Genomic DNA, 14,436 nt, shown 5'->3' on the forward strand with positions numbered 1-14,436 from the left:
GCCCCGCCCCCATCTCCGGCGCAGGCGCGGTTGAGTGCTCGGAGGGCTCTCTCTGGGCCAAGCCTTCGTCCGCGCTCCGCCTGCAGCTGCTCACCGCGCGTTCTCAGCTTCCTCATCTGCAAAATGGGCGCGGGCGCACTTTGCAGGGATATAGAGACCATTAAGTGCAATCGGAGGCGCCTCTCTGCAGCCAGGCCCTGCATCACACTCATGCACAGCTTCTATTCTCCAACCCGAGTTGGGTCCAGACCCGGGCCAATGTCGGGTCTCCAAACACGCCCTGCTTGCCAAAGACCCTGCGGACCTAAAATCGCCAGTCCCCTCCCCCAGCCCCGCGTTCTTTTCTTTCACAATTCTACCCGAAGTTACGTATACTTGTTGTCTCTCCCCAGCTCCCCGGGAAAGCCGGGACTTTGTCCGCCGTGTCCATCCCTGGGTACCCAGAAGCTAAAAGGGGGCTGGGCACACGTTCGGTGCCCAAATGTGAATGAGTGAGTGTCCACCCGTGCTCTTCCCTCATCAAGAAATACTCTCACCCGGAAGCTGAGAATGAGACCAGCTTGGGTTCGGATCCCGTGAGTCCCAGTGACCACACGCCCGTCCGTGTCCCAGGTTCCGCGTCTGTAAAACCTGTGACGCTAGTGCGCGCCTCCTGGGGTGGTTGAGAGAACCAAATGAGGTTGCGCATAGACGGGCTCGGCACAGCGTTACGCAGCTGCTTTAGTGTCCCCTAGTGATCTTATTATTCTGGTGGCCCCCTCCTCCCATTGTCTGCCCCTGGAAGCCCTTCCCTTCCCTGAAGAAAACCTAACCGGATCAAAAGCCACTTCCTCTAGCCAGCCTTCCCGTCCTTCCTGAGTCCGCCCTCCCTGCCCTGCCTTGCCCAAGCAAGCCAGAGTTAATGGCTATTTCCTCTCTCCTCAGCACCCCCCAACCCCCCACCCCCACCCCCCCGCGGGTTTTAAAGTTGGCTAACAAACCCCACCCCACCCCCAGCCTACAGGGAGCCTCCCATTCGTGAGGGAAGTCGTGCTGGTAAGTTTCAAAAGCCTGTGAACTTTTGGGGCCCCAGAGCCCCGAACACCGTGGGGGCCAGTGAGTCAGGAGTGAAGGAGGAGCAGAGGTGGGCTTCCTATGTGGTACCAGGCACTTACCTGTGTTCCTTTAGTTCTTGGAACAAGGTGAGGAAGTCGCCATCGTTATTATTCCAGATGGGGAAGCTGAGGCACATTTAACCACCACTGCCTGCGGCTCCTAATGCCCTGTACCCAGGGTCGGAACACAGTGCAATTCACTTCCTGAGCACCTGTGCTGGGTGCTGGGCACCTGTGTTACCCGAAAACCGGGTTCACCTCTTGGTGAACGTGGAGTCAAAAGACACAACTAGGGCTTCCCTGGTGGCGCAGTGGTTGAGAGTCCGCCTGCCGATGCAGGGGACACGGGTTCGTGCCCCGGTCCAGGAAGATCCCACATGCCACGGAGCGGCTGGGCCCATGAGCCGTGGCCGCTGAGCCTGCGCGTCCGGACCCTGTGCTCCGCAACGGGAGAGGCCACAACAGTGAGAGGCCCGCATACCGCAAAAAAAAAAAAAAAAAAAAAAAAGCCATGCCTGATTCTTTTTCTCTGGGGACCCCCTAACCTATCTGCTTACACCTGGATCTGTAGGAGACAGCCCCTGCCCTCAAGGCCCCCAGGCCCCAGCATGGACCTTGATAAATAGAACCCTGTGGGCTCGGTGCTGTCAGAGGTCAGACCCAAGGCACAGCGGGGCCCCGGGCAGGGTGTGCCAGGACGTTGGAGCTAGAGTAATCATTTCAGCTCCAGGCGAGGTGCAGGCTGGAAGTCTCAGCCCCTCCACCCAAAAGCTCAGCCAGGCAGCCTTACAAGGACAAAGCCAGCAGAAGGGACACCTTGGAAACAATGCCTTCCCCTCCCCTCCCCCATATCCAAGAGAGACACAGCTTCTCTCAAGCTGTGGAAAATTACTGGGAGGCACTGCCACCTGACCGCGTTGCACACTCTCAGAGCAGATAAGGCAGTGGCGGGGCAGGTAGACACAGAGCCGACATGGTGCTGGGGTGCGGATGTATGTCACATGGTGTGGGCGCTGCAGGGTGTAGGAGTCCGCATCCCAGCCTCCACCCCATGGGTGTGAGCACGTCTCATTCAGCGGGTACTGAACCCAGGAGTGGATATGTGTATGCGTGAACCCACAAGGCTCGGTTCCCTGGACAGACCCCACTCACTTCTGTGCAGAAGTTGCTCTCGTGGACATGCTTTTGTGTGCGTGTTTACACTACTGTTTATTGAGCACCTACCACGTGCCACGTGCTAAGCTCTCCATAGGCATCTTACCGCACCATCAGTCGTCCTACGCGGTAGGTATTATTATTCCCCTTTAACAGACTGAAAAACAGACACTGAAGACTTACAGTAACCAGGCCAAGCTGGAGGGTAGGCAACTGCTGGGAACCGCTGCAGGACATCCCTGGCTACAGAAAGGGCATGGTGTTGGCAGAATGGAGAAAAGGGACAGAGTCACAGGCGGGGCCCCGGAAGAGGGAAAAGACATCAGGGATGAGCCGACAATCCTTCCATCCTAGAAAGGAAGTTGTTGTTCCGTTGCCACAGAAAGGCCCACATCATAACACAAAGATGCCCTGCACGGGGGTAAAGGCCTGAGGTGTGCATACCTCTGGACCACACCCTACGTAGATAACACACACTACGCCCCGTATGGCTTGTGGGATTTTAGTTCCCGGCAGCAAAAGCACGGAGTTCTAACCACTGGACCGCCAGGGAATTCCCCTACCTTCCCCCACATCAATTTCCTGTAGAAACTCCTGGTGCTGCACCTATGTCTGGGCAGGCTGGCAGGTAGGACTGTGATGCCAGTGCTGGGCAGCCGGTGGGGCATGTGTAGCTAGCAGGACGGCTTTGCTGGCAGGAGAAGGGAGGAGGGAAGCTTGGAGAAGCCTCTCTGGCCCTCCTTCTCTGCTGTTCCGTCTGCCCCCACCCAGGCCCCAGCTCAGGCCTCCTCACCCCTGGCCTGGAAGTTTGCAACAAGCCACTCTGAGGTCTCGGCTCACCAATCCAGGCCCCTGCTCCCCAGCAGCCATGATAAGGCTGGGGGACCAGCATGAATACCTCCTAGGAGCTGAGGACACAGCAGGAAAATAGCCCCTGCCCTCATGGAGCTGACGGTGTAGAAGGGAAATGAGCAGTAAACACATGTCACATGCCTAGGCCCATGCTCTGCAGCAAGAGAAGCCACTGCAATGAGCAGCCCACGCACTGCAAGGAAAAGCAGCTCCCGCTCGCCACAACTAGAGAAAGCCCGCACACAGCAATGAAGAGCTAATGCAGCCAAAAATAAATTAATTAATTAATTTTAAAAAACATAACCATTATTAAAATTTATAAAAAAAAAAAAACACGTGTCAGGGCGTGGGGAGGCTATAAAAAAAAGGGAAGTTGGGTCAGGGACAGACACCACTATGAAAATAAAAGGGCAAAACACAGCCTGGGAGTAATTTGCAAAACACGTATCTGACTAAGGACCCAATCTAAAATATACTAAGAACGCATGACTCAACAATAAATGAACAACCCAGTTTTTAAAAACTGAGCAAAAGCTTTGAACACGTTTCATCAAGGAAAATATATGAATGGCAAATAAGGACCTGAAAAGGTGTTCAACATTATTATGGGGAAATGCAAATCAAAACCACTACACACCACCAGAATGGCCAGCATTTAAAAGCCTGACCATACCAAGTGTTGCAGAAGATGTGGAGGAACTGGAACTCTCACACTGTGTGTGGGACTGTGAAGGCATACAACTACTACACACCTATCAGAATGGCTAAAATAAAAAATAGTGCTGTACTTCCCTGGTGGCGCAGTGGTTAAGAATCTGCCTGCCAATGCAGGGGACACGGGTTCGAGCCCTGGTCCAGGAAGATCCCACGTGCGGAGGAGCAACTAAGCCCGTGCACCACAGCTACTGAGCCCACACTCTAGAGCCCACGAGCCACCACTACTGAAGCCCGCGCACCTAGAGCCCATGCTCTGCAACAAGAGAAGCCACCACAATGAGAAGCCTGAGCACCGCAACGAAGAGTAGCCCCCGCTCACTGCAACTAGAGAAAGCCTGCGTGCAGCAACAAAGACCCAACACAGCCAAAATTAAATTAAAAAAAAAAAAAGGAAACATGCACTTCCCATGCAACCCAGCAATAGCACTCAGGTATTCACCCCAGAAAAATTAAAATTATGTTCATGTAAAAACTTTACATAAATGTTCATAGCAGCTGTATTCATAACAGCTAAAAACTGAAAACAGCTCAAATGTCCTTCAGTGGGAGAACAGATACACAAACTGTGGTCCATTTACATCACGGGACACTTACTCAGCAATAAAAAGGAATGCACTGTTGATACCTGCAACAACTTGGATGGGCCCCAAGGGAATTACGCTGACAGAAAAAAAAAAAAATCTCAAAAGGTTATATGTTGAGAAAAGTTGAGAAAATCACCTTCTTCTCCAGGAAGCCCTCCTGGCTATGCCAGCCCTGGTTGGGTGGGGAGGGGAATCCTACCTCTGATTCTTACAGCATTTCTAGCATTTCTGGACTGACCTGTGTGTCAAAGGACAGACCATGCTCTGTCCAGGGCTCTGCTTTGACAATTCCTCTGTGCATTTCTACTCTGACCGGATGGGTGGCTCTGAGTTTTCCCAAGCCTGGAGCTCAGGGCTTGGTTGGATTTAACTGAATGACATCACCTCGTGATTGATTAGATCTCAGAAAAAATCACCTGTTTTGGAGCAACCTTCACAAACATTCTGACTCTCTTTGCACAGATGAGGTCAGAGGAGCCCAGAGAGGGTACTTCCTTGCCCCAAGTCACACAGCATGTCTACAGTGATCAGCTCATTGATGAACCATGATTGAGGTGGGAGGGAAGGTGAAGCAGCATCGGTGTGGAGGTGGAAAGCTCAGCTCTGAAGGCCCTGCCAGCTCAGTCATGGGAGGAGAGGATCCTTCAGAATCTGAGAAGTGAGCTAGAAAAATTGCTTCTGTGGGTATTTATAATTAGAAGTTTCTGGGAAGCTTGAGTCCAGCCCAGAATCCATGAGCCAAGCCCAGCCTCTCCCACCCACCCCCGCCCACCAGCTTGGGTTATTCTGCAGACTGGATAGAACTGGCTGGAAGCTGGCCACAGCTTGGCTTCTGCCTTCAAATCCAAGCTCACCCCCCAACCCCATGCTGCCCAAAGATGAAGGTGTATCCTCCTCTCCCCTGTGCTGCACAGAAGGGGCCTGAATGCCATTCCAAAGGGGTCAAAGGCCTCCTGCCTTGTCAGCTATGGCCCCCTCTGGTGCATCTGGACATGTCTCAGCATCCGTGATCTGGTGCCCGGAGAGCACCCCATCAGCCTGCTGGGGCTCTTCACAGCTGTCAGGTAGCGTCCTTTCTTTAAGCAACCCTGCTCTGACAAACCTCTTCTTTTTTTTTTGGTCACACCGCTTGGCATGTGGGATCTTAGTTCCCCAGCCAGGGATCAAACCTGCGCCCCCTGCACTGGACACACGGAGTCTTAACCACCGGACCTCTGGGAAAGTACCCTGACAAACCTCTTCTTTCAGTGATGGGAAGTGGGACTGACTTGTTTTGCACATCCCAGAAAGGAAAGCAGTCTTGCTACCTGGCTCAGAAGACAGAATTGAGTTATCTGAGCGGAGACTCACAGACCCAGGACTGGGAGAGCCCGTCTGTCCCCCAGGAGGACTCGGTGCCCCTCCCCTGTGTCCTGCAGCCTCTTTTGCCTGCCTGTGTTGGGGTCCTCAGAGAAAGCTATGAAGGGACCCAGAAGTGCATGGCCCTGAAATTAACTGTTTACATCAGCCCATTTTACAGATGAGGAAACTGAGCCCCAAAGAGAAAGAGCTGAATACAGGGTTGGTGGGGGGGACAGGACGAGCTGCCAGCAGAGCCGTACCCTGGGCCCAGATCAGCTTCTGGTACCTCACAGCCAGCAAACCCCAAAACGGCATCTAATAATCCCTAAAGCTCACGCGAAGCCCTCAGGGGAGGTGCTGATTTCCCATCTTCCGGAGGAGCCTGAAACTCAGACAACCCTGGTGCCCTAACAGCCCTGATTTCCTTACCCTCTCCACCTTCGCTTTGACTGAAAATTAGCCCCCTGCCCCCACCCTCCAGAGAAACAATGCAAACCCTCAAAATGACGACTCATTCATTCATTCAGCATCTCACTCATTCATTCTGTAAGTCTTTATTGAACTCAAAATCTTGGGAAGATTTTATTAACTGCTTTCCTGCAGTTGGACCAACAGGCCCTGTGTTCGCCTTGGGTGGGGTCAGGGTGTGAACATGGCCCCCTGCAGACCCCTGAGCAAGCCCCTTGGGGAGACTGTGGCCGCCCAGAAGCGGCATCCGGGCTCAGTCCTGGAGCTTGCTGGCATACACCTCGGCCCTGTCCAGGGGTGGCCCCCGGTTCACAGACGTGTACGAGGGCTCCGAGGTCCCCAGGGACTTGGGGACGGCCTCCTGCGTGATCTGGGAGTCGTGGGCTGTTTCCCTGTCAGCACTGCCCATGAACCTGACGGAGGAGATGAACAGTGCCGGGGTTAGGGGCGCAGAGCAAACCCCAACCCCTCAGCTGGTCAGGGACCTTTCTACTTAGACGTTGCTTTCACAGAGGTCACCTTAGGCCTTCATTCAATAGACCAATCTTTCCAGAGCACTTACTGTGTGCCAGGCCCTGGGATAAGAAAAGTATCACTCTTTTGGAATTGTGTGAACAATTTACAGGTCTTACCGTGAGCTGGACAAATGTCCCCAAAGAGCTAAGATTGTATGGGGAGACAGACCACAGCACACAACGACCAGACAGAGTGGACGAGTCCACTGGAGGGCTTCCTGGAGGAGGGGGCAGTTAATCTGGCCTTAAAGGAGGAGAGTGGAGGCACAGAAAGGTATTCCAGGCATTTGATAGGAAGGGCTAGGGAGTGTCTGGGGAAAGAGTGGGAAGTTGTGTGCAGCTGGAGCTGGGGTGGGGATGGTAGGAGGGACGAATGGAAGAGGCAGGCTAAAGTCAGGTAACAGGACCTTGGTGCTGCCCAAGGGGAGGGAAGGACATCACCACATCCCGACTGCTCCCAGGTCTGGCCAGACAGATCAGTCTCTTGGTGGCTAATCTCATCTATTATCTGTGTTTTTAACTTAAATGTCAGAGGGCGATCTGATTTCTAAGTTCACTGCCCGCTCCCTACTCCATCCTTCACCCACCCCACGTCTTTTCCTGCCTGACTAGTCTCTACCTTTCCACGTAATTTCACCTACTCCAAGGAGCTTTTCCATCCACTCTCTCCACCCGCGCTGGGACAGGCAACCCCCCCTCCCGCCCCCCATCTTTAAAGCCTCCTGGGTCTCCTGCCTCTCTTGCTGAGATGCACACTGCCTGTGAGTTTTCAATTCATCCCAGTCCTGATAAAAATTTGTGCCTGCTGTTCCTTCCTCCAGGAAGTCCACCCTGATGCTCCAGGTAGGATCTGCCCTGGAGATTCTCTTCTGGATTCTCGTGGTACCTGCACCTGCGGCTGCCTTGATTCACCCCCTGCTCCATCCTCCCAGGAGTAGTGGATTCCTGTCTTCCCACCAGGCAGCCCCATTAGCTGCTCCAGACACCCCATGGGACACCTCCAGTCCTGATCTAAATAGATGCACATCAAAGTTGGTAGTGGCGTCAGGAGACTCAGGAGCTCTGGTCCAGCTCTGTTTTACCTGGTGGTGTGACCCTGGGCCACCCTTCCCCCCTCAGGCCTCAGTTTCCCCATCTGTACTGCAAGTGAGTGAATTATAATGACAACAGAAGCTAATACCCATTTAGTACCTGGGTACTGCCCTGAGGACTCTATAGGGAATATTTTACTTAACCCTCGAAACTCCATGGGGCAGATAATATTGATTAGAATCTCCATTTTCCAGAAGAGGAAACTAAGGCGTAGAAGGATAAAATACTTGCCCAAGACGCACAGCTGTGTCAGAGCTAGGATCTGCCCACGAAGCCCCAGTGCTCAGCAACCCCCTACCCAGCTGAAGACTTGACCTTGGACACCTCAGGACCCTGCTCCCCTCTCACTAGACCCCACCGCACCCAGGGTGGAAGGCAGCTCTCTTGCTCCCGGGCTCTCCCCACCTCAGAAGACCCTCCTGGTGGAGTGTGTCCCCAAGCCCTGTCCGCGCCTCCCCCCAGCTGGCGGGTACTCACACGAGGCTGAGGACAATGGCACCAGCAAAGCCAATAAGCAAGAAGAAGGGCAGGGAGCCCAGGATGGACGCGATGACAATCATGCCCCCGCTCCGCCGGCCCGGCCACGTGTCGATCGCCGAGTACGGAGCGACTGTGGGATGCAGACTGCTTACTCTCCAGACGCTGCACCCCCCAGCCTCCTCCCAGGGACGCACAGGGGACCCCTGCCCTGGAAGCCTAAAATCTCAGGGATGAAGCGAGGACCCAGGTCAGGTGAAATTATCTGACTTGCTACCACATCCCACTCCCCAACTTTCTCTTGCGTGTCTGCTCTCACCCTCTTTCTTTTTTTTTTTTTTGCGGTACGCGGGCCTCTCACTGTTGTGGCCTCTCCCGTTGCGGAGCACAGGCTCCGGACGCGCAGGCTCAGCGGCCATGGTCCACGGGCCCAGCCGCTCCGCGGCATGTGGGATCTTCCCGGACCGGGGCACGAACCCGTGCCCCCTGCACCGGCAGGCGGACTCTCAACCACTGCGCCACCAGGAAAGCCCTCTCACCCTCTTTTAACTGTCTTTTTGCATAATTTTAAATTATGAACTGACTCAAGTCTTCCGAGACGGATGGGATACAGACTATAAACAAAATAAAGGCGGAGCAAAGGTCCCCAGTCTAACGGAGTCAGGGGACTGTGCCCTCCCTCTGCTCTGGCCAGTGTCACCCTTTTGGAACTAAGTGGACAAACCATTTATAGGTCCCACTGTGAGCTGTGGCCACTTTTCATCCAGTGTCTCCTGTAAATCCCGTGAGACCCCCGTTCTGCAGATTGCTCCCTGCAGCTCAGGGAGATTGAGTTCCTGTTCAAGGGCACTCAGACTCCAGCCTCAAGCCTGTAGGTCTGTCTCCCTGCCCCAAGAGAGCTGGGCCTGGCGTTTTTATCTGGATTACCCGAAGGAACCCTGCTGGAGAAGCAGAGCAAGGATTCTTCTTCCCACTTTTCGGATGGGAAAACTGAGGTCCCACCCAGCAGTGAGGCTCAGATGCTGGGCTTGAACTTGGGACTCTCGGCCCTAGGGCAGTGCTGTTTCAGTGGGACCACAAAGCATGGGCATGGCATTGGAGGGGTGAGCAGAGGGTAGGAAGGAGCCCCCAGCCACCTGCATGCCTGCCCAGCTACCCCCTCACTAACCATGTGACCTCAGGCAACCTCACAGAGCCCTAACTGGCCCATAAGATGACCATGGGTGGCAGGGGAATTGTTTTTTTTGGCTGTGCCCCGCAGCTTGTGGGATCTTAGCCCCCCGACCAGGGACCGAACCCAGGACAGCTGAAGTGAAAGTGCAGAGTCTGGACTGCCAGGGAATTCCCAGGGAGTTCTAAAGGTAGGGTCACAGGTCGTCAAAATTACCGTAGGAAATCTCTTCTGCCGCCCCTAAGGTTCAGCAGACATGATTAGGTGTGTATAAACCTGGGATCTGTGTTGAGAACTCAGATGGAGGCTTGAGGGGGACAGGGCAGGACCACCGGCAGATGCCTGGGCCTGCAAGACCCCCCATTTCAGAAAAACCGTAGGAGAATGGCGCTCCTGCTGCCTCCAGGGCTCATGCCCTGTGGCTAAGATTCCTCTGGAACCGCCTCACAGAATAATGATGCTGTCCTCCTGAGGGCTCAACAAGGGGCTCGTTAGGGTCTAAATGCAGGATAAACGCTGAGCCCTTTGGAGGCAAATGCACCATCAGGGCTGGACATGCCGGCTGACTCTGTCTTCAGTTACACCCATCCAGCCGGCCAGCCCAAACACCTGCAAATCCTCCACCTTCCTCTGTCACGACACCTGGTCCTCGAGGGAGGGAGGGAGGATGCAGTCTTGGGTTAAACTATTTTAACATGCATTTTCCTCATAACCCAATAACCTGCCTGTATCTGGGGAGACTTTTCCAAGTGACAGCATGAGTGTGCTTCCCTGGGTTCCCTTGAGGACCACTCCCAGCTCACTTCCACCACTTACGTCGATTGGTGCGGATGGGGTCCGACCACAGGGTCTGGTCCTGTACCAAGCCTGTGGACATATTGACCAGGACGTACTTGAATCTGGAAGGAAATGGAGCAGGGATGACTTCTCTCCATCCTGAGAGCCTCAGCCACAGGGAGGGGGAGGGACCAGGGCAGAGCTGGGACTCGTAGGAGATGGAGATCTAGGTGGCCCCAGTGAGGCGGTGGGGGGCTCTGGCAACAGGATGCTGCTGGACTTTGCATTGGCAGCACCTTTGCCCACGTGTTTCCACAGCTAAGATGCCACCTCATCCAGGAAGCCGTCGGAGCCTAGGCTCTCTCTCCGGGAGCCCCTCTGTTTCTCTGCCGTATATATTGTGCACATAGCAGATTTGCTGAGTATTGACCCATCTGTCCTTCTTGCATTTTTGCCTTCCTCTATTCCCAGCCTGGTCCTTGGTCTCACAAAAGCGACTTAAAAAAAAAAAAAAAGGAACACTATCCACGTGCAACCCCGATGCCCTGTGATAAAGGCTAACTTTATATGCAGAAAATCCCAACCAAGTGTTACAGAACATAAAGGAAGATCAGGTGACACAGTACAGAATACCCGTGGCCTACTTTAGGTCTTCTTCACACTCAGTTAAAAATGATGGATGTTCTGAGATCAAAGAAATCAACAGCCACTAGTCTGACACTTAAAAAAAAAATGAAGACGCTTAAAATCTTTGTAGCATCCAGTGTTTTGCTTAATCCCTGCTTCTCTAGGTTTGAAGATGAGAATTCCAGAGGCTGGGATGTGTGCCCTGTGTCCCCAGGTAGGGTGGGCTCAAGTAGGAGGGAGAGGTTTTCCCACGTTAAGACCAAGGTCAGAGGTAAGGGTTGAGGGTGGGGGAGAGGACAGCCAGGACTCAGGTCCTGCCCAGTGGCTGAGGCCAGAGGATGGCTGAGCCCTGTGAGAGGATGGAGGTAAGGGATGGCCTGGGCCCCAGATGTGGCCTAGAGGGTACAGAGACCCCAACCTAGGCGTCTCCATGGTAACAGGGGTGAGTGTAATCAAGGCTTGGCACTGGGTAAGACACCTGGCCCTGGGTCAGGGCTGAGCCCCCAGCTCGGCACAGAGAAGATGCTCAGGAAATACGCGTGAAAATGAGCCGCTGTGCGCTCCCTGCAAGCGCACCCTTTCATGGGTGGGCCACGAAAGGGCGCGCTGCAGGGAGGCGGGAGAAGTCTTTGCGCTGAGCCCCAGCCTTTCTCGAGGTGACCCCCTTCCCTCTCTGGACCACAGCTCCTTCCCTGTCAAACGAACTGCCACATGGGTGATGGGCCAGGACCAGGTGCGTAACTTGCAGGGCCCAGTGTAAAAAGGTAAATGCGGCCCCTGGTTTAAAAGTGAAGAATTTCAAGATGGCAGCGGCGGAGCCTTACGCCAAGAGGGGTCCTTCTGCGCGCAGGACCCTGTGCACGGCCACGAGCCCAGGAAGCCAGGAATCCTTTATGGCAGCCGGGACGGTCCTGGCATGTGGTAGGCTCCGGAGAAAGGTGGCTTCTCGCACTTCACCGGTTCTAGGTCGCCCCACGTCGGGGCTGGGGCACACCTGCCCCTCTCCCGCAGCCGTTCACACCCACCTGTATTCCGTGGCTGCTGACAGGGGTGGGTTGCAGAGGCCCCAGAAGTTGGGGTCAGACAGGCAGGTCCCATTGGTGCCCACCCTGACCAGGTATGCGTTCAGGATCTCCGAGGCCCGGGACACATCCCTGACAGCATCCAAGCTGGGCAGGTCGCTGCAGGGGGTCAGGTCAAAGGCCGCCGCCTTGTAGGGGCCTGTCCTCCCTCCCTCTGTTTGCTGGAACGTCGAGCTGAGTGGGGCCTTGGTGCTGTCCTGCACAGAGGCGTTCCTGAAGCTGGCTGTAGAGGCAGTGCCGGGAGTGAGGTTCCTGGCCACCCCAGCTTAGTCACTCACTCAGTCATTCAACAAACGTCCCTAAGCATCCTCTCTGCGCCAGTGCTGTACTGGGCCCTGGGGTCTCTTCCTTACTTGCTGGGTGATCTTGGGCCACTCACTTTACCTCTCTGGACCCTCTGTGAAATGGGAGGAAAATACCTCGCAGTGCCTGCACATTGGGAGTGGGCGCAGGTAGGCAGTCTTTTGCTGAAAGAATAAAATGATGACCCCACAGGAGCTGCTGTAAATGGCTGCTGGCTAGAAACGTAAGAGGTTGTCATCGGGTCCCCACTCTCAGATCCCAGGGTTGCTGCCAGTGAGCAGGTCGGGGCTGGCCCAGAGCCAGCAAGCCCGAATGCATGGCTTCCGTCCCAAACACCGATCTTGAACTACCGCGGGAAGCCTTGGGCAGGACTTGAGCTTGAGGACCAGAGAATCTGATTTGCTCTCCAGCTCCGGGAGCTCCCATGAGTTGCTCAGCCTCTCTGAGCCCCGATTATTTGCCCCTGTGATGAGCATCCTAACAGTTAACCTTGCAGGCAGGTTGTAACTATCAGCTCTAAGGTGTGCGAAGCAGGAAGCACAATGTAAGTACCCAGTGCTGGATGCTGTCATCATTCCCCCCACTAGACTGGATGTCCCTCCAGGGCAGATGCACGTCTGGGACCGCAATCACCCAGCCCAGGGCTGGCACACGGCGGGTACCAGTGCACATCAGTGAGGTGAATCGGTGGTTTAACTGCAGGGATGGAGCACCCCTCTACCTGTCTCCTTCCCTCCTGCCTGCAGACAGCTCAAAGCCCCTTTCAGAGCAGCCCAGAGGAAGCAGGACCCTTACCCGAGTCGACCAGGACATAGAGGTACACCTCGTAGGTGCCATGGAGGGCCGCCGGGCTGTCAAACATGCAGAGAGGCTTTTCCAAGGCCACGGTGGTGAGTGTGGGGTTGCTGGTGGCGAAGGTCACACTAGCCAGCTGGGGCTGGAGGTTCACACCTGGAGGAGCAATGAGGCCAGGAGCTGACCCCCAGCAGAACTGTCCACACCCATGGGCATGCTCTGCGCGCACGCACACACACACACACACACACACACACACACCTCTGCAGACACGGGCAGCATCCCCGTCCCCACCCAGCCATCCTGACTAGAACCAGGAAATCCAGCTGAACTACTTCTCTCTCGCTCCCCCCAACAGACATTCAGTCACCAAGAACCCCATTGCTCCTCCTATGCATCTCTCCACCCCGTCATCCCGGTCTGAGTCCACCCTCTTCACCTGGACCCTAGGAAACAGCCCTACCCGATCCTCTGCGCTCTATCGTGCAAATCTGACTGCGTCGCTCTCCTGCTGGGCCCTTTCCTGGCTCCCCACTGCCCTCCACAAGGTCCAGCCTCTCTGGAGGGGCAGTGAGGTCCTGAAGCTCTGGGCCTTGCCTCGTAGGTCTCCAGCCTCCCCTCCATGCACACCCCCTGACCTCATGCTCCGGGCATACCGATGGACAATGGGTGGGAGGTTCCCAGGATAGATAATGCCACCCCTCTCCTCCCTGAACTTGCCCATGCTGCCCCTTCACATGAAATATCCCTCTGTGTCCCGAGTCCAAGCATCACCATGAGACTAGTCCAGTCCCTTCTCTGCTCTCCCACAGTCCCCTGTGTTTCTCTTGCAGCACCCAAACACAGAGCCCTCGAATCCCCATCAGAAGCTTATTAATCAACATTGGCTATTATTATTAATATCTGGGTCTCCAGAGCCTGCACAGGGCCTGGCACAGAGCAGGCATCTGTGCCCATTCCTGGAGGGAATAAGTTCCCATTCCTGGTGCCACTTTCCATCCAGGCTCCTCTGGGGACCCTTCGGGAGGATCAGGGTGCAGGACACGCGCCGGGACACAGCTGCCCGCCCTCCCCGGGCACAGTCCCCTCCTCTCATCCGCTGTTTACCTGAGCCAAGTCGCAGGCAGCCGAGGGCCAGCAGGACCCAGAGCGGAGGCATAGCCTGAGAGAAGCTGCGACAGGGCGGGCCGTCCAGGGGGCGAGAGCGTGCACCGCGCCTCTCCCGCCGCTCACCTGTCCGCTCTGGGCCCCCGGCGCGCCCCGCCCCCGCCGCAGCCAGCCAATCTTCCGCCTCCTCGCGGGATATTTGCATAAACCCCGCCCCGGGCTCCCCCGGACCGCGAGGTGCTCAGGGCACAAATCCATCCCCGCCGGACCTTCCCCGTC

The 14,436-nt window shown here is 55.4% G+C and overlaps 1 protein-coding gene across 2 annotated transcripts; it reads right to left on the reverse strand.

Annotated features, from left to right (window-relative positions):
* Nucleotides 1-6,464: 6,464 nt before the first annotated feature.
* Nucleotides 6,465-14,209, reverse strand: UPK3A (uroplakin 3A; the record flags this gene model as incomplete). Of its 2 annotated transcripts, XM_079935939.1 has the most annotated exons (6): nt 6,465-6,624; nt 8,296-8,428; nt 10,283-10,365; nt 11,896-12,175; nt 13,051-13,206; nt 14,158-14,209. In XM_079935939.1, 6 exons carry the CDS (start codon nt 14,207-14,209, stop codon nt 6,465-6,467), a joined length of 864 nt encoding a protein of 287 aa, XP_079792065.1. The 2 variants fall into 2 exon arrangements, with proteins under 2 accessions (XP_079792065.1, XP_079792066.1); XM_079935940.1 differs by lacking the exons at nt 10,283-10,365; nt 11,896-12,175.
* Between the last annotated feature and the right edge of the window lie 227 nt (nt 14,210-14,436).

Source organism: Stenella coeruleoalba (assembly GCF_951394435.1).
Source record: "Stenella coeruleoalba genome assembly, chromosome: 11".
NCBI classification, from domain to species: Eukaryota; Metazoa; Chordata; class Mammalia; order Artiodactyla; family Delphinidae; genus Stenella; species Stenella coeruleoalba.